Below are 24538 nucleotides of genomic sequence, written 5' to 3'. Positions count from 1 at the left end.
GATAAACTAATAATTTTTTTTATGGGGCCTAAAATACAGGGTAATATCAAAGTCTGTAATTAACCTCTGTTGTTCTTCATTATGATCTATATAGTTAAATCTTATTTTTCTATACCAAATAATAAAACTAATGTGCCATTTCTTAATCACTGTATTTAATACAGTAAAATGCTGTTTTGTTTCATCTGTCTACAATCTATCGTTGCACACACAATAGACAGTTCGGCTCCAGTAAGGCAGTGGCATGTCTAGTGGATGTGTGAGGGGCGCACACCCCTCCAAAAATTACTTGTGCTCCCACCCAAAATTAAAACAGTTCTGCAATAAATTTTCCTGATTGGTCAATTAAGTTTGGGTGAAATTCAAGAAATGTTCATACATTTTGATACATAGGGATGCATTGGCTGAATGACAGCCAATCACAGAGCTTAAACCAAAGCACATAGGATAAATTGTATAAATGTGAGCCAACCAAAAATTGCACCAGGTCATTGTCAGGTCAGTGGGACCAAGAAGACAACTAGGTATCCTCCAAGCTGATAATTCTCCCAGGCACGCAGCTGTGGTGTTCAGTCAAGATGACAAATAAATCTATACTACATAGGGAATGCCGATGATGACAGCGTTAGTTGTCCGATTAAATGCCTTTGTTATTTTTCGGTGGATGGTTGTTGATTAATTAGAGAAGTGAACCGGTCTGTTTAATTTCGATTAGTTGTCACGGTCAGCTAAGCCCCATTGTAATTACAGCGTGAAGGAAGACAATGAGTATGAGTAAATACAGAATAATTTTCATTCATAATTCAAGCAGTTTTGTTTACTGAGGTTGTATTATTAATATTAGTGGAGGATATAGAGGAGGGGTGGGAGGGGGAGGTCATGTAAAAAAATTCTCACTTTGTCTTATACATCCAACAATGTACATTTTACTATATCATAATCTCATTGCCAAGGCAATTTTTTAGAAGTTAATTGGGGGTGGGTGGGAGAGGGTTGCTGCTGCCATCTCAATTTTGTATTTCATTTGTTTATTAATTATTTATTTAATTTTATTCTTTATAAGTAGTTACCAGTAGATTTAATTTTTCTGTAACAGAATATTTTTTGGTCGTAACATACGTTGACACTTTATTGAACAATACAAGAAAGTTTTTAATTTGAAAAATTAGAAATTTAATCTTGTCACAGATAACTCTAAAATCAAAGTACAGTACCTGATGTTGTATGCTAGGATTAACATTAAATTTAAAAAACAATAATGTAAATATATCGTGTTGCTGTTGTGGACACAGGGTAAACTGGAGTTCCAGAAAGCTTACTCACTATGACAATAAACGCAAGCCGTTGCCTGTGGACTTATTACTGTTTCCACATTGTGAGCTAAGCCTTCCACTTGATCAATACCTTGATCAATAAGTGCCATTGGGTAGAGGTCACTGTGTTATTGGTTTAGATCTTTTTTTACTTTGCCTTTAGGCCAGACATTGACGTAAACATGTAGTGCATCAAAAGACCTTTACTTAGCATATTCAGTCTACATCAGGCCGGCAGTGAGTGTGGTGGTGAGGACTAATTTCTAGTGTGATGCAATGTACAGGATTAATAGTAGATTATTGAATGCATTAAACTGAAGGTAAGTTAAACATTATTTTGAAAAGGCAAATTATTCATAATCATTTTGAAATAAATTTATGTACAGTAGATTTGTAAATATATAGTAATTTTGAAGTAAATTTGTGTAGATTTGTAAATATATTTTTTTATTGTACTTATTTATTATATTCGAACTTTTGTTCGAACATAATTTTTACTTGAATTAAACTTTTTTTTTTTTTTTTTAAATAAAAAACACATTTTATAAGAACACTAAGGCTGAAATTGCTTAAAAATTAAGAACATAAATAATAAGATCAAAATTGAGGCTCAGAGTAAAATGTCAAATGAGGTTTTTATTTTTTTTAAACTAGATAAAACCAAGAAATCTATCTGTACCTTATGTGTGGTAGGTGTGATTATGAAATACCCTCTATAATAACAGTGGTTCCCAACCTGAGGTCCGTGGAAAATAATTGGAGGTCCGCCAAGTCAAAAGGATCTGCAGCGGGTGCGCGAAAAATTTTGGGGATCCGTGAAAAATTTGGTGGTCCGCTAGATTTTTTTAGATCAATTTTTCATCTTTCCATTATTTTTCATGTCTTATTGTACAAAAGTGTGCTAAGCATTTTAATGAGCATTACTGTACAGTAATTATGCCTTCTCAATACAGTAATGAAATACCTTTGACATAGGCATGACTTTGTTCACTGCTTTTGTTTTAATTGGCATATTTTAATTCCAGTATTTTATTTGTGATAGGATAGAATCTTTTATATTTGTTTGTATGTTTTATGTACAGATGTTTAGTATAGAGAGCCACTTGATAAGTGGCAATCCTCAGGTAATATTATGTACATCTTGTTTGCTTGTTTTCTCTTGCATTGCTTTTATATCTTGATATTGAATAAATTTTAAAAATCAGGAGAGCCCTAAATTTTACAAAATTAAAAATAGTGTAAATGGGGATAACAGAATATTATATTCAAATTTTTAGTCTAGAAGTGCCATCAACATAACAATTTCGTACCTCAGCCCTAACCAAGGTAGGGCTGAGATAGTGTCGACTCCTTATTTGTAAAATTCACTTTCTACCACTCTCTGTTTTGAAGGATCCGCTAATATTTACTGATGTACTTTTCAAATAAATTCAATTCAATGAAACAATTTATTTTCTTCATAAATAGTAATAATTCAATTTGAAAAAATTGTGGCAAATCACCTTCTATCCATAATCTTATTGGTAGAATATCATGAATTGTCCTGTATTTTACACAACTAAAATAAATGAGGGATTTGGAAAATTTTGAGTCTGAAAGTGCCATTTCCGCTCATCTAGAATTCTATAAGTGCCATAGACATACAATATTTTGTACCTGCAGCCCCAACCATGGTGGGGCTGAGGTGGTTTATATTTCAAATTCCAGGATCCACCACAAACCATCTTCTATCTGTATTGTTGGGATATGGAAAGTGAGTTATACTTAGACATGTCCCGAGGTCCGTTAATGCAAAAAGCCTGGGAACCAAGGTTCTACTGTATCATTACAGTAGTTAAACTGCTGTACATAAAAAATAAGAACACTTAGCAAAATTTTACTTTACTTGTTCTTATTAAAAGAAAAGTGTACTGTGGAAATTGTTCACTTCTGCCTTCTTCAGCCAACAAAAGTTTAAAATTCTAAAATTGTCCACATCGTACACCAACATGGATGCATTATTATCAATGATTTATTGTTATTTTTCAAATTAGTAGCTAATATCATAGAGCAAATATTCATCCTTTATAAATAATTGCCAATTATTATTCATTTTATTAATATCTGTTTCATAATTGATAAAAAATATAATGAACTTTATTATAATTTATTCATAAATATTATCAACTACTCATTCATTACTCTGTAATATTTAATACTTTACAGTTACTATTTATTCATTTTATTAATATCGGTTTTAAATAATTCATACAAATTGCAATCATCTAAAAATTATTTTCTACATCTGTTAATTCCATAGGTAAAAATCGTGGTTGGATTTTATATACATGACTTTGGATTTCAACATCTCTTCTAGACATTTATCTACCGGTGCACATTCGATCAAATCTACACAAAAAAACACGCTACAATGCTTGTTTTGAAAGTGTTGTTATACCTGAGTGTTCATATTGTTGCAGTCACCTGCGTTAACTCAGTTCGTAAGTTTTGTTAGAATTGCAACTTAACAAACCCTTGTTTGGTTTGTGTCCTTTTGTTTACCTGTGAATGGAGATTTAAAATACAATTCTTTTTCAATAACAAACTAAACCCTTTACACCTGTAATGTTAGCATTGTTAAACCTCTTTAATTTTGTTTACAAAACGCTATCCGTTTCTTTATCCCTCCGTATTATTGAAATTATATCGGTTAGAATTACTGTACTCTAATAAATCGCTATTTATATTGGGATTATATCCCTTTGTTTAATGGTAGATGGAGATTTAAAATATGATTATATCTTTTGTTGCCAACTAAAACTTTCTGTACACTACTATTCCAATACCATTAATCTCTGTTTCATTTGCAAATTTACCATCTCACTGGATATATATAAATTATAAATGCTAATTGCTGATAAAAATCAGTTAGAACATAAAGAAAGAATTTTCTTTCTTTATAGTTAGAACTACAACTTTATAATTCGGCATTATATTTGCTTTATATCCCATTGGCATTATATTTGCTTTATATCCCATTGGCATTATATTTGCTTTATATCCCATTGGCATTATATTTGCTTTATATCCCATTGCTTATTAGTGAATGGAGATTTAAAACCCAGTCTATTTTTGGAACAAATTAAAACCTCCCTTTACCTCCCTATGATATTAGCATAGTTAAACCTCTCTTTGATGGATTAAGGTAACTTAAGAACTTTTTGAATAAGAAAGATTTGTAGGCAATTCTTCTTGTGTTCAAAATTCTCTTTGGCTGGACGACTTTATTACATACAGTACAGTAGTTATGTAATTAGCAAAAATTCAGATTACAAAGATGCCCAATAGGTTTCCTATATACTGCCTAATTCGAACCATGAAAAAATAAAGTAAAAGAGGGGGAGGATATCTCTAATCCCAGTGGCATATTCTAAGGTATTGAAATGCAGGGAGGGGATGATGGGGGCATGAATGTGAAGTGGGAGAGGTTAATGATAAAGTGAAGAGGAGGTGGCTGGCAAAATAAGGTAGTATGCATAATGTTGCTTTTAATATTTGCCCGTTGGTAGACTTGGTGGGAGGGAGCTTTTCTTCGGTGTGCGTGCACCCCCAACCCCTATATATGTCACTGCGTAACCCTGGTTGGGGGGAAAAAGCTGTACTGTGAATTGACTGGTATCCATTTCTTTTGACAGCTCATGATAGAAATTCCAGGGAAGGAGAATGCACACACAACAACAAGAACCTACATTCAAATTGTACTGTCAATTTTCATGGATATGAGGTCAAAGTGTACACGCAGTTATTCCGTTGCAGTCACCCGACAGAAATAATGGTGATAACTCAGGTACAGTATGTCCATGGAACTATAAACTCATTGCTACTACGTCATAAGTTGAACAAGTATGGCTTGAATTTTCACTTTCGTAGTAGTAATGAAAAGTAAATATAATGTATACAAACTCTTTCCATTAAACAACTTAAAAAACAAAATATCTAACAAATTATTTGGTTTATATAAAGCACATTGCACCAAGAATTCCAATACACTGTTGGCTGCACTCATTACAAAACTACTTAAATTGATTACTCAAAGTACAGGTTCATTAATCTATATAATAAATTTAATTTATTCGTGGCGACAGAAAAAATGTTATTCATCTGATATGAACAAAGATTTAAACAACAAAAGAGAAATATATAAAAAATGCAATTGTGTTGTGCTATTATTGAGTGATTAATAATTTGTATTGCTGTACTTTCTATTAATATTCAGATGGAGTTAAAGGTAATTGAGATGTGTTCTCGATATCTATTATAAGTGCATTCAACTTTAATTCAGGTGTAAACTTAATATAAAGTATTATAATAATAGGAAATGCATCAATTCCAAGAATTGCTTAAAATTTTTGAATGAGAAAATATACTACATTGTATTTTACAGTATCTTTAAAAGATAATGATTAAATATAATATCTCAGGTACAGTAATATCTAAATTACAACATGATTTTAGAATTTAATTTTTGTCATCTTTAAATTTTCAAATATACTTGAATTAAGTGAGATGTATTGAGTATAATAGGAAATGCATCAATTACAAGAATTGCTTGAAATTTTTGAATGAGAAAATATACTACATTACATTTTACTGTGTCTTTTAAAAATTATAATTATAATAAGAATAGTAACTCGGGTATAGCAATATCTAAAATAAAGTATGATTTAGAATTAATTGTTGTCATCTTTAAATTTTCAAATAACATACCTACTTGAATTAAGTGAGATGAATAGAATACAAAGTCAATATCGACGTAAAACAACAATATTTGTTATTATCATGTATGAATGAATTGTATTCTGAATCAAATGCATGGGTACTCCGCAAGGGTAGATACTTTGACAATAACAATTCTAATTCTATTTCTGTAATGATGCATGTAAGAGGTATGCAAGTACTATTTGTGTTCATCAGTATATGAGATATATTACATTATGTGGATGGTTATGTTACAAGTTATAAATAATAAGTACTGGTAACCAGTAAATTGTTGACTTAACACACATTGTGTACAATCATTCTGTATACCACTTGCCATGGTAACAAAGCAAATAAATTTTATCTGATTTTCTGACTTGATTATTGTCATACATACATGTGCTTTGGGCTTTTATTAGTGTAAGGTGCTATATAAATTTAAATTATTATTTTATAATTTTACAAATACTGAACGGTTATAAAGAAAAATTAATTAGCCGGTCTAAAAGACTACATTAAATATTATATAGAGCAAATTTGTTTTTCACTATATAGATGTTAGTATAAATGCACCTGTCTCATTTTAAATACAATGGATTTAAGTTTTAAAATCCCAATAAATTCTTCAAATTATGCTTGTGATTTCATTAACTCCCCATTGATATCATAACCAATGCTGTTTTAATTCATTGCGTGGACAAAAATACTTACATGCATGGACTAATAAGTGCACATGTTACAATCAGTGCTTATTAATTACTGAGGATTAACATGAAATCAATATTTTTAATGGATGTGTCTGCTAATGTTGAGCATGAAAATAGCTGTGATAAATTAACCAAAATTTAAAAAAAAGACGAATAGTGGTGGATCCAGGGTTTTTTGCTTGGAGTGGGGTGGGGGTGGGTGCAGGCAGCAATCAGGAGCTTATGGGCCTGAGGATAGAGAATCAGAGAATTTCAGAGTTGGTATTCTGTAGTTCTATTGTATATAATTTCTGGAAAGAATCGAATAACATTTTTTTTATTAGTCCCTATAAAAAATATTATTAGTTTATCACCCTATCTAGGCTGGAAAAGTGATGAGGGAGGGAGGCTTTTTTTTTTTTATCTAAAGCCAAATATCACCCTTGGGTTGTTTGCTGGTGATAATAAAACATTGAGATAATACAAACAATATCTACCAACTACTGTATTTAATTTTTTTTTAATGAAAAAAATGTGAGGGTGATAAACTAATTTATTGGGCCTTATTCACAGTTGTATAGCACCTTATGAAATGCCTAATAGGTGCTATAGAGTAGCTCAGAGAAAAAAACTATATTCATCTCTAGCAGGAACAAATAATGTAAAATTTGGCAAAGATTTTTTTAGAATTAAATTTATTTGATACAAATGAATAAATTGATCATGTTTGTACTTTTGGTTTTTTTTGTAGATTGATGGGCTCAATGTTGACTATGCACGGGTGTTTGCAAACCATGAAGAGCGGGTGCCTGTGAAGGGGTACAGTGGGGTCTTTATCCACGTCCAAATGCAGCCAATATTAGTACCAGATTCAATCCAGGTTACGGTGAGATGAATGTTTTATTCATTAGTGCAAATGCAATATATACTACAGTACTGTACTTGAGTAAAACAAAATCATCCCTGCTCCTCATCTGAATTAATTAATTGTGTTTGCTAGTGTTGTAGGGTGGTAGGTACCCTGATTTCACTAAATGCCATCAAGTGTTGTAGTGGTGCCATCAAGTCTCATTTTTTGTCCATTAAATAATCAGTCTCTCTATTTGAAGGCCACATGAGACTGCTGTGAATTAATGTTCTAAAATTTACCATTATAAATCTTTCAACTATTAACTATAATAAACAATATGAAAATCTGTATTCAGACTGTATTCTTCATTCCAGTGAAGCTTAATACAAATCATGGGCTCTGGTTCATAGGTCAATATCATTTGATTTTCCCTTAAGTGACATTGTGTCAGTGATTAGCTAGATTACCAATGCTGGGAATCAAAGAGAGTGTACAAATCTGCAATAATTACACACTGTAGTTGCTACCAGTTTTCAGCATGATTGTTAATATCCACATGCTGGGGTAAGGATTAAAGGGATCAACAAATGGGATTAAAAAGATTCTCATAGTGACCAGGACTCAGCTTTTTGTTAAAAAAAAAACGTATCAGACCTTTGTAATTACTTTTTGAATTATATCATCTTCATCATCATCTACACCCTGTTTACATCCCACTTCTGTGCAGAGGCCGCTCCCAAATCATGTCATCTGTTTCTGTCTGTGGTGTATTTTGTCCATGCTGTTGATTTAAATATATAGTGAGATATATAACCTGTCCTGGTGCAACTACCATCCATTACTACAGTAGTAGTTTATGACTTCCATCAATTGCTTTGTGTCCTCCAAATCAAAATATTGTAAAATAATGCAGAAAAAAAAACATTTAAAAGTGTTTATTTTAAAAGATTATTATTGTTTTTATTTTTGTTTATGCATTTTACCCAGGTGTCATATTATACATTTGATCGCTTGGAAACGGTTGCCTATGACCGCAATGTTACCCTTTACACTGAGCTGTGTCCCCCGCAAAGTAAAGGTTTGTGCATTTATTCATTTAAGAAAATGTCCCACATTAAGTTTCCACCCAGCAGGTGACAAATCTTGCATGTTAAAGATATTTCTCACTAAAAATAAGCTTTATAATGGGATTCTGTTTTATCACTTTCATACATCTGTTGGGTCTGTAACCAGTTGCGGCTCTAGGATAGGACAGGGGGGGGGGGTTTAACTTGTCTGGTGGGGGCTTAAGACCCCCCCTGCCACCCCACTGGCACCGTCACTATCTGTAACTTATTTCTCTCCGACTTTCTTTTTTTAATTCCAGATGAGGAAATGTTGTCACCATTTGCTATCACAGTCATCGCAGCACTCGCATTTGTGATCATGGCTGGAATGATATCATTCATTATACTCTACAAACTCCATCAGCGGCGTGCCATACAGCATTCCAAGCTAGTGTCGCATATGGAGTCGACCGCGATGACAAATCCTTATCAAGTTGGTCCTTCAGAGGCCTCTCTCCGTGTTGAATATAAGATCACAAAAGAGTCACAAAAGACAATTGATAAAGATGAGGTAAGATTATCTTAATACTTTCTAGCATGAAAAATATTACCAAAATTTTTTAATTTTTTTTCTTAAATTACAAAAAAAACCCCACAAAATTTATTGCTTCATATTGTAATATTAATATTTAATGTACAAGGACCCCCATTGGAATTAAGCCCTGCATCTTTATACGTTATCCTGGTATTTTTAATTTGATGTAATATGGATCTTTGTGAATTTCCAAATAAATAAACATTTATAATGTCAGTTTGAAAAGAGCTGAAAATTAATTAAGTTTACCTTGAGAAATTTGAAAAATTATACAGATCATCATAAACATATAAATAATAATTATGATAATAATAATAATAATAATATTTATTTGGCATTTCAAGATACAGTATATATATTTGCCAGAAGAGAGAATAGGCAATTAGCCCTAATAAACAATTTTGCCCTCTTTCCTCCTCACTATAGCAATGGCGGAAAGAAGTCTACACAAAAAATACAGATTTATATACTGTATTAAAAGGCAAAGGTCATTTTGTTTATTGCTTGCTTTTTAATTTGATTGTTTATTTAATAAACAATCACATTAAAAAGTAAGCAAACATAAACAGTCATAGTCAATACATTTAGATATACTGTAGTGTTTATAGTGGTATTTATTTAGTGGTATGTAACAGTATACTAGTGATAAACATATACAACTGAAAAAACAAAGGTGGAAGATTTAGATAAATTGGGTGAACATTGTTACTGATACTAAGCATATTCCTGCACTAGAATTGTTATTTTATTTATTATATTTTTGTATTTCTTGATTTTTTTGCTTTATTTTGATATTTGATAGGTTTACATAAACCCAGGAGCAGTGCAGAAAAACGTTGCAGCACAACTTGTAGACATTGATGCAACCCGCTGTAGGCCCAAGCCAAGCAATTCCAAAAAGGTTTATGTTAACCCAACTAACACCAGCCTGCCTGTGGATCAGATAGGGAGTAACCCATGATAACAAATTGTAGGCCAAATCTAAGCAACTCAATTTGTGGATCACATGATGGCCTAACTAGCTCCATTGGATCAGATACAATAGGAAATGACATTGATCTAACCTGCTGTACGTAGGCACATGCAGTGGCTCAGTGGACAAAGGTTTAGTTCATGTTGACCCAGTCTGCACCAAACCGCTTGGTTCAGACAAAAGCAAGCATTGATAACTCAGTGTAGGCCCAAGACCAATAACTCAGGTTCACTTAACACAAAACTAGCACCATGCCATCCATGGTACCAGACACCAACCTGTGACACTAATATTTCTTCATTTTATATCTTCCATCAAACATAGTCAGTAAATTTTTTGAACATGATTCAGAAGAGTTATTCAAGAAAATTATTGAGACTCAATGCAATGCTCAAACATACATTCTACTCCTGTTGGATTTCAAATACAGTACAATTTATTTGAAAGCAATATAGTATTTGATACTGCAATAATTCTGTGTGTTCTTAATATCATTTACTGACCAATGTAGGCAAGATTTTTGATTAATGTTTCTGAACCATATTTGCAATAGGGGTTCTGCCAACAAGGCAGTGTTTATCCCTCTTTTACATTGGAGGCTGAGAGTGGTTTCCTTCCATGAGACTGGACATGCAAAGCTTGCCATTCATTTTATTTAATTTGTTGTATTATTTAACACTGGCAGTGGATTACTGTATCTATTCTTGTTAATTTCATAAAAATATATACATGTAAAACAGTGTTCTAAATTTTGTTTTTATGATATTGTATATTTCAGTTTTTATATTTTTAACTTCACATTGTTTTCAGTCATTTTTATTAATTAGGAATTTAATTAATTTTGAAGCTTTATTTTATAAAATAATCAGGGTGAATTTAGTGGGTAGGATCCCTGCCCCCCCCCCCCCCCTCTTTTTTTTGGAAAGTAAAGGGAAAAAAAGAAATTATTGATCGTCCAAAACGCATCAGATGTTATTTCTGGGTGTCTAACAAACAAAAATTTAGCGGGGAATGCTCCCGTCCCCTAGGATAGTGTTGTTTGTCGATCACGCCCCTCACCCACCTGCTTAGGACATCTCTGAATCTGACCCTGATACAAGGAATAAATTCAACATGTTTTGTGTCATAGTTTAAACTGTTTTACAGAGTTTGTGCAATTTTCTTTAGCAAAAGTAATCATAATAAATTGGTGTGTTGCCCAAGCAAAGTCACAATTGAAAAGCAGACTATATTTTTGAGATGTTAGGAGGTTATTCTGGCTTGAGCAACACTGACACATTTTTTAGCCAAATGTACATTAACAGCAGCAAATGCAGGAATAATAACACCGAAAAATAAGTATAAAACATAATATGATACAATCAAGTAATATAAGTTAATTTATCTCAAGGTTTACCATGTACTGGGCCTGAACAAAATAATACAAATTAACAATATTGTATTTAAGTTTGTTTCTTGATACCGAAGTTTAATAAATCTACTTGGTGCTAATGCCAAATTATTGTTTTTTAAAGATCTAGGTTAAATGTTTCTCAAACGTATTTATTTACAGTACAGTACTAACTTTAGTACTGTATTATGCAGTAAGTTATTAAATATCACCATCTCTGTAGAATTCCAGTCATGTTTCTTAATTATTACTCAATGAAATTACTACTAAAGTGTGTACATTTGTTTTTTCAGTATATATATATATTGTAAATCATTAAATGTATGTCTGAGTGAAGATATTCCACCTTCTATCCTGATGATTAAAAAATAAATACATAAATAAGTTAATTCCTTGTTGCTTGCCATAAACATGTATTACATTTATAAATTGTGCACATCATAATTGAAACAGACATCAACATTAACATAAATTTTCATGAAGCCGTAATAGCATCTGCTTTTTTTGTACCATTGTAGATCATTGCTGTGAGGGCACATGGCAGGTGAGGGCAGGTGGTTTGAGCTCTATCCTCACTTATTGATTGAGCTATATTTCTGCTTTGACTATTGTGTACATTGTTTTTGCTAGAATAAATGATAACTGGAAGTTGTAATTCTTTGTAAAAAAAAAATGAATGAATATTAACCTGCAATATAGCCAATACTGTGAGAAATGTATACTGTATTATGTATGTACGGTAATTAGGTTCTATGCAATAAATCTACAAAATACAATGTTCTATACAAGACTGTAAAGTTTAAATGAATTTATCAACAGTTTCTGATACAATATTCGATGGTATATGGTTTAAAGAACAGGGGAAGGTCAAATGGATGGAGGATCAGCCATTTCTTTCAATTAAAGGTTTCAGGTCACTGTATAAACTTTGCAGAAATATTAATAAAATCATGTACAGTATACAAAATATAAAATTTATAAATGTATAAATTATAAGTATAATAATGTATAATGTAAACTTAAAAATAAGAATTTATTAATTAATTATTATTTGATGAAACACATTTTAAATACTTTAATCAAAATCCCTTTAAATGTACGTAATTTTTATTCCTTTTATTTCTAAATAAGTTGTAAATATTCATTAGTATGTAAGCATTGCTGTGTTAAATATTTCTAGATTCCTTTCTTTTTACATTTTAACTGCTTGTAAATTATGCGTACTTACATAGACAGTACTACTTGTGTGTCTTTAAGATATGTTGGTGTTTTTTTAATAAAATGTGAAAATAACTTAAGAATTTCCATGAATCTGTTTATTTGTAGGATACTGTATATAATGATTTTTTTTGTAATTAATAAACCAAAGCAAATTAAACAAAACTGATTTGTGAACAAAATCAATATTAAAGATATACCATCTACAAAAAATATAAAAACTACTGTATAAAATTTTCAGTTGGGGAGGAAAAAACAGGTTGACAACCTTGTACCTATATATGCCCATCTAACAAAATATTTCCTATTAGAACTATTGTAGTTGGTGACTCTTGATTTTCAATAAACTCTCACAATGATTCCACATTAAAAACTTGTTATCTAAATACTTCTTTATTATCATTTGATACATAGAGTATTAAAAATAGGCTACAATTTTCCATTTGGAAAAGGTCATTCAATCTATATCTATCTGCACTACTACCACATAATACAAAAATTTCTAATTTACATTGGCACTATGCTACTATATAAAATATATTTAACCAGTTAGAGGGCTTTGCAATTTTCTTTCAAATTACAAACATGGGGAAATGTGTGTTAAATATTTCTAGATTCCTTTCTTTTTACATTTTAACTGCTTGTAAATTATGCGTACTTACATAGACAGTACTACTTGTGTGTCTTTAAGATATGTTAGTGTTTTTTTAATAAAATGTGAAAATAACTTAAGAATCCCCCAAACATGGGGAAATGCAACATAGCTCCTGATATGTATACAGTAAATCTGGTCTGTGTAATATATTGTATTTTATCATGTTGTTTAAAAAAATGTTTTGATATGTTGTAGAACTGATTTTTCTAAGACAGAAAAAATTTGATTGACGAAAAACTTGGGAACGGTGAATGAGATACAGATTTATTAATATTTAAAAACTGGGGGGAAAAGGGGCGTAACTGCCCATTTTTACACCTTATTCCCCCAGTTTTTAAATATTAAAAAATCTCATTCACCGTTCCCCAGTTTTTCGTCAAACAACTTTTTTCTGTCTTAGAAAAATCAGTTCTACAACATATCAAAAATTTGTTTTCCTCTGGAGCCTGACTTTAAGATAACTTTTGAAACCAGGATTTCCATAGTCTTTAGCAGCTTTGGTCTGCAATTAGAATAGTAAAGATAAAAGACATTCATTAATTGGAGTATTCTGTAATTAGAGGGAAACCTACATGTCACTAGGCACAGAAATAATACTTTTTTGTTCCTCTATATCCTAAATGACAAATTTCAATCGTTTTATTATCCTTTACTTTACTAGATTTAAATTAATAATGCAATTGTTAAAATTATTTTTAAATAATCTGATAAACAGTCGTACATCACTAGTCAAATTGCTACTACTATTATTACTACTTTTGAGATGAATAGAAAATTTAATTGGATAAATCATTAGCAATTGATAGAATCAATCTGATTGTTCAATATCTAGGATGGACAATTAAAGTCAGAATCTGATTGGTCAATCATCAAGGTTTACAGTTTCAAGAATATCATCAATGCCTTCATCTACACTATTGGCATCTACATGATGTAACCTTGGATGCTGCCGTGCACCTGTCTGGACACCTGGATGATGCCTTGCACTGAGATCTTTTTTCCAGGAGGTTGAGTGGTCTTGTTTCATTATCTTTGTGGAATGAGTTAGTGTGGGAGTCTTGCTGGTATTGAGACTGTTGTTAAGTGATTTATCTGAATCGTCTGCTTCTTGTATACAGGCTAATACAGCACCTGGAATGAAAAAGCATTAAAAAAAATGTTTATTTAACTACCAAATGTGTATACTGTATTGCCATTTGAAAAAACTTTGATTTGCTCAAAATTACAAGAACCACATTATGAGTTTTCAGCATTTGAAATTAGAAGATCAAAATAACTTTCAATAATTTGCAGACAGTCTATTACAAAAATCCTTTAATTATGAAAATCCTTAAATTTGGTGGCAGAAATGTAAGAGACTGTAGGACTGTTATTAATTAAACAACAGGCAGCTGACGAGAACAATTTTTCTCACTCCACATTCAAATATTAATATACAACTTAATATTGAACTGACGGATAGCACAGAATATGAGGTTGACATGCGCTGGAATAAACAGCTGATAATATTTAGGTATTGTTAATTGTGGAGAATACAGTAGATAAATTTTATGTAGGGAGTATAGATGACTGCTCTACTGAATTCTCACAGGTCTCTACAATTTGACTGCCTAGTTTGAGTGCGTTATGAAAAAACATAAGATAAAAAGAAAACATTACTTACCGGAGTCATTACTTGATTGGTGAACACTGCATCCACTGATTGTAGCAACACCTGGTCTTGACTGCAGCAACGCTGTGTAACTAAGATCTGTTATACTTCCTGTTATACTTGCCCCACGTGATTGTCTCCTCTGATAAAACATTCTCTCATCTTCCCCATCAAACGAAATGGAAGTACCGAATATTACCGATTTAATCTGTCTCCTAATTGTCTTATTCCAAAGTCCGTAGATACATGGCTGCACAAGAAACGTGCAGCATAACAAAATAACAATTACTGAATGGATAAATACTGGTATTTCTATGGATTTGTAAGCAATTTCAATTAAACCGTTAAATACAAATGGAAGCCAAAATATAAAAGTTATTATTAAAGTTAGTAAAATTGTTCGTAGAGCTTTTGTTGGAGAATTCATTCGTATGCTGACTAGCAGCGATGCACGACGTGACCGCCGTCTAGGCCGTGATCCTGTTTCAACAATGTTTCCGTTGCTGACTCTGCGACTTGAAATACGAGCAGCTTTGAAAATATGATGGTAGCACACTATGATAACAGCTGTTGGAAAGACTGCACCGACGATGACGTAAACTGCAGCATATGAGCGATGGTGGCGCCAGTCTACCATACAGCCGAGTTTTGATTTATGGAAGACGAAACGTGACCAGCCGAAAAAAGGTGGGATTGTCAGGAGAATGGCAAGAACCCAACTGCAGCATATAAGTTCTACTGTCCGTGTACTTGTTATCTTAAATGGATACAGCATCGGTTTCACTATTGCATAATACCTACACAAAGAGAAAAATGTGAAAATGAATTAGACTTTAAAGGTTTAGACTGGATATATATTTTTTAAACATAATTGACTGATTAAATATGATGTTCAGATAAACATCACATCAACACTTATTAGTGGTTGGCCGAGAAGTATTGTTCCTGCTTCTTGTGCTGACAACCCCTGTTCAAACCCGGCTAGCCCTGGCGTCTTAATTGGTTCGGCTCTGCTTTGAATAACCCTCACATTGAGAGTTAGGTGAGATAAAGAACATGTTTGTATCCATGTATCCTTTACATGTTGTAGTTAAGTCGGGTAGTGCTGCACCCAGGTTGCTGTGGGTCCCCAGCACAAATTTCCAAATTTTTCATATTGAATGAGGACAAAAAACAGAATTATTATTATTAATAATCTAATATTATTCTACTATTGAGCACTATTACTTTTTATTTAGTTTTCACTCACAAAATAGATAAGATTAGCTAACATCATCACTTAGAGGATCTACAAAAGTTGTGCCCAAACTACTTTGAATCTTAAAATACTTGAGAATGGGATATGGTTCCTAGTTTTGTTTATTGTGTTAATAAAAAAACCAAATTTTAACAAACCTATCAATACTTATACAGGCAACTGTGTATATTCCACCTGTGAGCACACACAGGGTGATAAACCCAGTGACATTACACCACATCACCCCAAATATCCACTTATCCATCACGCAACTGACAATATTGAACGGTAATGACAACATACAGAAGACAACATTTGCCAGCGTCAAACTAAAGACAAAACGGTTGCTAGGTGTATAAAGGTGAGATTTCTGATAAAGGACATAAGACAGGAGAGCGTTCAGAAATAGGATGCAAAGAAGCAAAGCACTGAGGACGGACGATTCTATGATGGCCATGGTAGACGATGTTGAATTGACGGCTGAATGGTTTTGAGTTACTTCTGAATCATCCATTGTGTTTGTCTTCCTTCTTATCTGTGGCAGAAAATAGTTTTGAGTGATAATTATACAAGTTCTTGTAATCTCGAAAGCTATGATGAGGGCAGCATAATAGAGGCGGTTGAGCTAAAAAAGATTTATTAATCAATTAACTATTATCAGGAAAACTAACTATTAATTAATCAACCTCAAGAGGGCAGTATAAAAGAAGGAGTAGATCTACAAAAGATCTATTAATCAATCAGGAGTGTTTCTAGAGCTCCTCATCGGAGCTAAAAAAGTCATCCTGGGTCACACTGGAAAGTGTATAGTTTGCATTGAATACTTTAATAAATAAAATAATTGCAGATTGGAAGTGGCATACAGTGTCACATATTTAAATTTCAGCCAGAAGCTTCATGCTCCGATTCAAAAACTTTCTGGAATTTTTATTGCCAGAGAAAATAACATTCCAAAAAAGACTGTCAATCAAAGTGACATCAAGGTGTTCTGGTTTTGTTGGTGGGGAGAGTATCCGAATCCTATTGTAATAATTCTTTATTTTGTCGTCGTATGTATGCCTACACACTGGGAAATTTGGGCTGGGTCACCGAAGACCCGCGGCTAGCTGCCTGAGATTTCCCATAAGCTGAATTGCGAATGCAATACAGTACAAGAAACTAATATCTTCTCATGGGCATTACAATGTTTAATATATTAAACATTTGTATGGTAAATATTTTAATTTACAATACGTTGACCAGCATTGGATGTTTAATTTATAATATTGTGTTTTATACATTTATTTTTATTTTTTTGAAGTTTTGTTGTCAGTTCTGACTAGTACCACTTATAGTGCCACAACAGATAAACATTGCTATTTCAGCAATAATTTATGAAATCAATACAAAGTAAGGAAAATCATTTTCTTTGATTACAAAAAATATATTGTAAAGTACAAAAATATAAAAACAAGACCATCAAAACACATACAATCATCTAAATTGCGTTTGTAATTTTTTTGTATATTCTGTTTTCTAATCGAAATATAAAAAATAGAGTATTTTCAAATAACATAATATTGTAGCCTAGGCCTAGTTCTTCTAGTTGCAGTATGGCTAGGCCTACTGGTTGTTTGTATGATGAGTTGCGCTTCATCCTCCCTGACCTGCTCCGCTCGTTGCTACTACCACTGTATGTACTGGAGATCCGAGTTTACTCATCAGTTATTTATTACCTAGAAAATAACATATATCTAATATAAAGAAACTTATAAATCCATACCTTTACCTTAGATTTGTTTTTATTTCCATGTTTGACGGCATGGTTGATTAACAGTTAGGATTCCTTGTACCTTTCTCTCCCACCACCAACGTATAACAGTAGACCACCTCATCGATATAAACACAGCCATGTGTGTGGTCCTGTAGGCAACAAAGCTTTTCTGTTCTTTTAGAACATAGAGGGCAGCATATTTAGTCATTTTGAAAACTCTTTACGGTAAGGCTATTTTGATCATAAGAAACTTTCATCAGTTCATCGAAAACAACTCATATTAGTACGATTCATACTAAATTATAATTGAATATAATCTTTAAAAAAAACAGGTAAAATATTTATATAATATAATACATATAAATGAAAACTTTTAATATAGTTTTAATTTAATAACTAATACCTAAAAAGTACTATTTTTCACCGTAAATGATGCGAAAGTTTACTGCTAGCCATGCTAGCAGACCACCCAAAAGGCGTGCTGTAGTACTATAGAGGGCGTAGTGCAAGAATTTTATTATAGAAAAAAAGAGACGTCGAACGTTCCCGTGTATAATATATTTCACCACTCTTTTAAATTGTACTGTTCTTCCTTTGCTGTTGCATTTCTGATTGACTGCGTATGATTTGATGTATTCTTTTTGTATTTTATTTAATTTCGCTGCTTACATGCATTTACTTTTACTTTTGATCTTTGTTTTGATTTTGTTTGTTTTCTTATATTTTTCTTGGACGCACCGTTTTCCACGTGTGCCACTGTTGTAAAAGTGTAGCTTCCAAATAAAGAATATGATAGTACAATCGTGCTGGGATTCAATATTTCGACATCAATGTTTTCACTGATGATGGTAGTACCTACCGAAACATCTGGTTTGGGGCCGTGAAGGCCAATGCATTAAATATAGGCACTAGCCCATAATAAAGTTTAAATACTTAATTATTTACATTTTCGACAAATCATATAATTATATTTAATCAAGATTTTTGTTATAGCCAACTCCGTTTGTCACACATGCTGAAAAAATGTTTGTTCTGAAAAGACCTACATTTTATGTGTTTGCAAACACACAAGTGCAAATTCGATATCATCGTCATTTTCATTGAGTTTTACTAATTCTTCTACTCTCTGTAAAAGAGTGAATATTCACTCGAAAAGAGTGCCACGGACCACTCCAATTTCACTCTTTCTAGACGGTAAAATTCACTCTTAAATGAGTGAATATTATTCTTAAAATAGTGAAAAATTACTGAATAGAGTGAAATCTCATGCCCCGACTGTCCCATAGCTCGGCTACGGGATGATACTCAGTGCACTTAATTATCCAGTAAAATAATTTTAGGCCTAGGGCCTACCAGTTAATAAAATGTTGTGCCTGACATTGCACAATGAACCATAGGAACAATATAATCACTAATATTTCAGCCTTTACATAATCAAGTCAATGAAGATGGCATGTGATGGAATAGGTCCACTAAGTTATACCTTTCCGCTAGGCACATAAAATGACGAAAGTGTGCGTTTCTAGGTAATGCGCGCATTCTTGGCCCTGATCCTGTTCCGTCGTGCAAAATGCAATTTATTTCACTTACGGTAATATATTTTTAGAAATTAACAATAATGTGGAATAATAATAAAAGACCTACTATTATGGCGCACATGAATATAATGGTATGTAAATGAAGTTTTTTATTTTTTATGGTTGTTAGGAAAAAGTAAAAATTTCGTAGACGAGTAAAAGGAATAGGCCCAGGCCTATTAAATTTTCATTAGTATTCTTTTATGAGGATTATGACCTTTCCTAAATAGAACAAACATGGTTGGGCAAAGTTTTTTCGTCATATTGGTACATGAATGAGGCAATTTGGACTGTGTGAGTATAACAAATTTTAAGAGATTACGTTTCTTAAATAAAGGTTCAGAATGAATTAATTAGAGACAATTTAATATTCTTATTGTGCGTTTTAATAGTTTAACCCTATATATTTATTCTCACTTATGTTTGACGGATAATCAGAGGTCTAGATCAGATTACAGTACAGTAGGTACGTAGTAAAGTAATTGTAAAGTAAGAGCAGTCTCTGCAACGCAGTCGGCGAAGTTGAACCAGGTTCAACCTTCCCGACAACTATCGGCGATAGGGTGAGCGATTCGAAGGAAACCGAGCTTTAACCACAGCTTCACTATGTGAGCGTTCAAGTCAGTTGTATGTATGAGGGGTTATAATGCCCGTGTCGGGGAACTTATGGCTTTCTGAGCCACAGTTGTCAATAATATTGTGGGATTTTAGATGTTCCCGTTTTTAATAATTTTTGTGATTGTATTCTAAATGATAATACAGTATGAGTGGTGGATCCAGGAATTTGAAATGGGGAGGGGGGGGGCGCGGAGGGGGGGGGCGGAGGGACTTTCACAGATGCAGGGTTTGTACCATTTCAGCCCCACTATGGTTGGGGCTGAGGTCAGAAAATTATGATTATGGCAACTCTAAATAACTTTTTTTTTTACAAATTTATGTGTCCTACAGTCGATGTCTGACATATTATGCTGTTATATATCAACGAAGCTCTTTTAGGTCAGGTGCTAGATCGAGGACCCAATGTGTAGGGGACCCTTTGGAGCGCATGGGCGTTACGCCACTGGAATATTTCTGCACCTATACCCTATGGGTTTTCGTGATCCAATGAGTATGACAGTTGCCTTGATAGTAAGAGGTTGCAGGTTCAAATCCCACCAGACACTTTTTAAAATTTACTGTTATTGCATTTCTTCTGTTGTAATTACTGTTTGGATTTTTTATTTTTGATACACAAAATATATTTTTTTTAAATAACTATTTAATGCAATAAACAAAATATTTTTATAGATTTTATATTTTTATTAATCTTACATTTTATTGCAATGTTTTTTTTTTTCTGTACATAAATTATTCATTGATAATCCATATACTTTTACATTTTATAGTTCTTTTATTTAATATCTTTTGTGATTGTTGCAATTTTATGAACTCAATGTTTTTATCACACTCGATAAACAAAGTTGAAAAAAAAAAATGTTTAGTCTTAAAAGAAACACAAGGGAAGGGATGTTCATCTATTTTCCCCCACCCCCTCCCCCTTTCCCTCTGGATCCAACACTGCATAGAAACGTAGGAAATAAATGTGACACACCAAAATTTGGTTGTTCTTCCACCATGGTGGTAGACTTTTTATTAACAACTGAAGCAACGTCATTACACATTAACAGAAAAAAAAAAAATGTTCGAACTTAATAAGCAGCTTCTTAAGTGCGACGACCCAACCAAAATGTAACACAGTATGTACTCTGCTTGTTACACAGTACCTCCATACATTAAACTAATGTTCTTACATTTTCTAAGAATATAACAAATTGTTTCTTTTTGTATTATAGATGCTATATACTTCTAATTGTCACAAAGAAAGATAATCTGCCAATAACAATAAATATACTTTCTGGTGCTGGCCATTTATATACAAAGGGCTTTAACACTTGTTAATGGTATTAATTGAATCTGTGGTACTATGTTGTCCGTAATTTAACACTTCTCAAAAACAAAACAACGAGGAAACCACACATATCAACTAGCCTCTGAAGTACTATCACTACATCGTCTATACATTCTTGAAATAAAACGGTGTTAATAACTTTATGATAATATGACATACATGAATAACATTCAAAAGCATTTGTAGTTTCTGGAGAAAATTTTAAGGCAGGCTGTTGACTTCTATCTCTTGTTACTGTTACCTTCTAAATGTTCCTGTTAACTTTGAAACAAAACTGTTGACCACATTATTTTAATACATAGCTCAAACATACAAACACTTGAATATCACATTAGGTACATACTATATATCAGAATTCTAATTCAGTGGCCACCATGCAAGATGTATGAAACTGAAAGCACTTTACCACAAGAGGGCGCTTTATCATTACATATAACAGAACTTGTTCACTTTATTGATAAATATGGAAATCTGTGAATTCGGAAGGCCTATTTACACAGACAGCAATAACATGTGCCTGCAACAGAAAAAAAATATTATAAAATATTGCTTTGTTGATCCACACTGAACATTAGCTTGTCTAAGCGAAATGCCGCTTAATATTGTTCCATTGATATTTCCAGAAAATAAATGTTACATGACAGACAATATTTTGACCAATCAGTAACTTCAGTTATCTCCTACTAAGCATGCAAGAGCAAAACAAACCTTGTTGTTGCACACCGTGTAAATGGATTGTACTGCCCACTAAAATCTTTTTACTGTCTGCATGCTGCTTTTGAAAATAGGCTTATATGTATACAGCACTATTCCAAGTTTATGATAACCTGGTTGTTGGGATACAGAGCCCTCACCAAAAGGTAAATTACTGTACTATGTCCAGGTAAAATAAACACCAGCACTCATCACATTACAAATGGGTATTGGTACCAACAAACAAGCAATCATTTGACATATTATTCCAGAATGTTTTTGTAGTTTCTTATTACAAAATGTGACATTTTGAAAGCCCCCCTTTTTTTTACATTACCATAAATAAAATGTTACAGTTGTCAATTGTTGCTAATCAATAGTGTAAACCAGTGATACATTTGGTCAATAATGCATTATTGTTTAAATTATTGAATAGGGTCAACATGGGAAAACTGACAAATGGTGTATGGTTGTGGGTAGATATGTAGGAGGGGGTTAAAAAATAGCACAATATTTAATCTAAAGGACACTTGCTTTGTGACAGTATTCATAAGTATTCTGAAAATAGTGTGTGGTCGAACAATTCTGGAATTTTTGTAAAGGCACATGACACAGCATGTGCCAGTAACCATTTACGATATTAAAAAAAAAAAAAAAAGAGTGAAGGGGATAGAATCTACTTTACCCAAGCCCAATTGGGATCTGCCACTATAGTAGTATAAACACATTTGTGCTCCTTTTTAACCATTCTACAAAACACTTTACAAATTCTAATATAATTTTGATATCAACATTTAATATCATTATAAATAGGATGACAAATACACTGATATCCTTTGATTAAATGCAAATCATATTTTAATTACAACTGAATGAGCTACATAACATTCAAAGTAAAGGCAAAAATTACATGAATATTATTAACATTTATTAGATTTTGCCTATTTACAGATGTTCGGAAAAATTAAAGACAACTTCTATGGAAGTTGAACACAATCAAAATATTACTCAAGTTTGAATTGTCTTAGTGTTAGTTACAAATCATAAATATTGACAACTGATTTGCATTATACTACGTCCAGCAGACACAAATGTTCACGATCACATATCCATCACTAATATTAACTGATGAATAATGCAAAAATCCAGAGCAAAAATTCCTGACATTAATTTGAATGCAGTGGTTATATAATATGTAAAAGACATTGTGTGTTAAGGTAAAAAATTAAATACAAAATGTCTCCTGGTGCCTCAAGAATATTCCAATCTTAAATATCAGATTTTGTGCAAGAATGCAAATACAGGCTTAAACGATGAATCAGATAATGGGATATTGTCTTGCAATGCGCACAATTAGGGAGACAATTTGAAATAATGTCTTCTAAACATAGTCAATATGTTCTATTGTCTACGATATACTCCACAATTCTGCTGGCTATGTACTCTATTATCTAATATGCTTTTGCAATTTATGCACTGACATTTTTGTTAAAATTCAGATCAAATAACTGACTATGACCATCCTGCATGGACCATCGATCAAGCAGAAATCTATGCTGGCCTTGCAATTGGTTGGATATACCACAGGCAAAGTTGATAAATTTCAAACCACCAAGTATTAATTTATCCAAAGCTGGATTGATTCCTTAATAGTTCAATATGCACCATGGCCATGTTGAAGCCAGAGGTAAAATGACAAACACGTTTACAAGACAACCTACCAACAATACATGACGAATGTTAAGTCACCGATAAAACTTCCAAGCACCAACATGATGTAGATTCGAGAAAACAAAGTATTTTTTCGTAGTCTCAATGTAGTGATCTGTTTACAGACTCCTACAATACTCGCATTTGTAGATTGCTTTTGGTTGATGAAATAAAACTAAACTTTTCCAATTTGTAGACGAGCGTAAATGTCATCCGTAATATATCCATGAAGTCGAAAGGTGTTAATTGACTGATTGATTGACAGGTTCAGCACAAGGTGTTTAAGATAAGTGGAAGGATTGTTGTCCTTCTTTGGCAGCTACTGACAGCTTCAGTTGCATGAATTCCTTGTTCGAGTAATCCGGTAGCTTTAAGTAGTTGACACATGTCATAACTGACGGTAGAAAGTCATCTGGGTTTTCAGATGTTTCAAATGTTTTACGAACAACAGTCAATGGTGGACTTAGCGCCTTGAAACCTGTTGAAGGAGGAATAACCAAAGTTCT

General features: G+C 32.6%; 3 protein-coding genes across 11 annotated transcripts in view; 1 reads left to right on the top strand and 2 right to left on the bottom strand.

The window, feature by feature from the left end:
- Nucleotides 1-12891, top strand: part of LOC117113681 — a 15542-nt gene extending 2651 nt beyond the window's left edge. The window contains exons 2-8 of one of the 2 annotated variants that reach the window (XM_033257100.1): nucleotides 1477-1633; nucleotides 3613-3793; nucleotides 4988-5139; nucleotides 7488-7622; nucleotides 8574-8664; nucleotides 8953-9203; nucleotides 12109-12891. In XM_033257100.1, the coding sequence (XP_033112991.1) occupies nucleotides 3724-3793; nucleotides 4988-5139; nucleotides 7488-7622; nucleotides 8574-8664; nucleotides 8953-9203; nucleotides 12109-12138 (729 nt within the window). In that variant the 5' untranslated portion in view covers nucleotides 1477-1633; nucleotides 3613-3723 and the 3' untranslated portion in view covers nucleotides 12139-12891. Of the gene's footprint in view, nucleotides 1-1476; nucleotides 1634-3612; nucleotides 3794-4987; nucleotides 5140-7487; nucleotides 7623-8573; nucleotides 8665-8952; nucleotides 9204-10029 lie in introns of both variants that reach the window. The other variant, XM_033257099.1, reaches the window with a different exon arrangement.
- Nucleotides 12892-13796: 905 nt separating this feature from the next.
- On the bottom strand, nucleotides 13797-18268 carry LOC117113680 (G-protein coupled receptor 161-like). Of its 3 annotated transcripts, none has more exons than XM_033257096.1 (4): nucleotides 18120-18254; nucleotides 16510-16886; nucleotides 15127-15911; nucleotides 13797-14594 (listed from the first exon to the last, which is right to left on the bottom strand). In XM_033257096.1, exons 2-4 carry the CDS (start codon nucleotides 16863-16865, stop codon nucleotides 14326-14328), a joined length of 1410 nt encoding a protein of 469 aa, XP_033112987.1. In that variant the 5' UTR covers nucleotides 16866-16886; nucleotides 18120-18254; the 3' UTR covers nucleotides 13797-14325. The 3 variants fall into 3 exon arrangements, with proteins under 3 accessions (XP_033112987.1, XP_033112988.1, XP_033112989.1); XM_033257097.1 differs by having other exon boundaries at nucleotides 18114-18250; XM_033257098.1 differs by lacking the exon at nucleotides 16510-16886 and having other exon boundaries at nucleotides 18120-18268.
- A 3009-nt stretch (nucleotides 18269-21277) lies between these two features.
- Nucleotides 21278-24538, bottom strand: part of LOC117113678 (E3 ubiquitin-protein ligase TRIP12-like) — a 64660-nt gene continuing 61399 nt past the window's right edge. For all 6 annotated transcript variants that reach the window (XM_033257088.1, XM_033257093.1, XM_033257089.1 and 3 more), the window contains one exon: nucleotides 21278-24510. In XM_033257088.1, the coding sequence (XP_033112979.1) occupies nucleotides 24314-24510 (197 nt within the window). In that variant the 3' untranslated portion in view covers nucleotides 21278-24313. The remainder of the gene's footprint in view (nucleotides 24511-24538) is intronic.

This window comes from Anneissia japonica, unplaced genomic scaffold (assembly GCF_011630105.1).
Source record: "Anneissia japonica isolate Jap-2015-1 unplaced genomic scaffold, ASM1163010v1 scaffold5623_len388731_cov182, whole genome shotgun sequence".
NCBI classification, from domain to species: Eukaryota; Metazoa; Echinodermata; class Crinoidea; order Comatulida; family Comatulidae; genus Anneissia; species Anneissia japonica.
The sequence above is the reverse complement of the archived record's forward strand: the minus strand, read 5'-3'. Positions and strand labels throughout refer to the sequence as shown.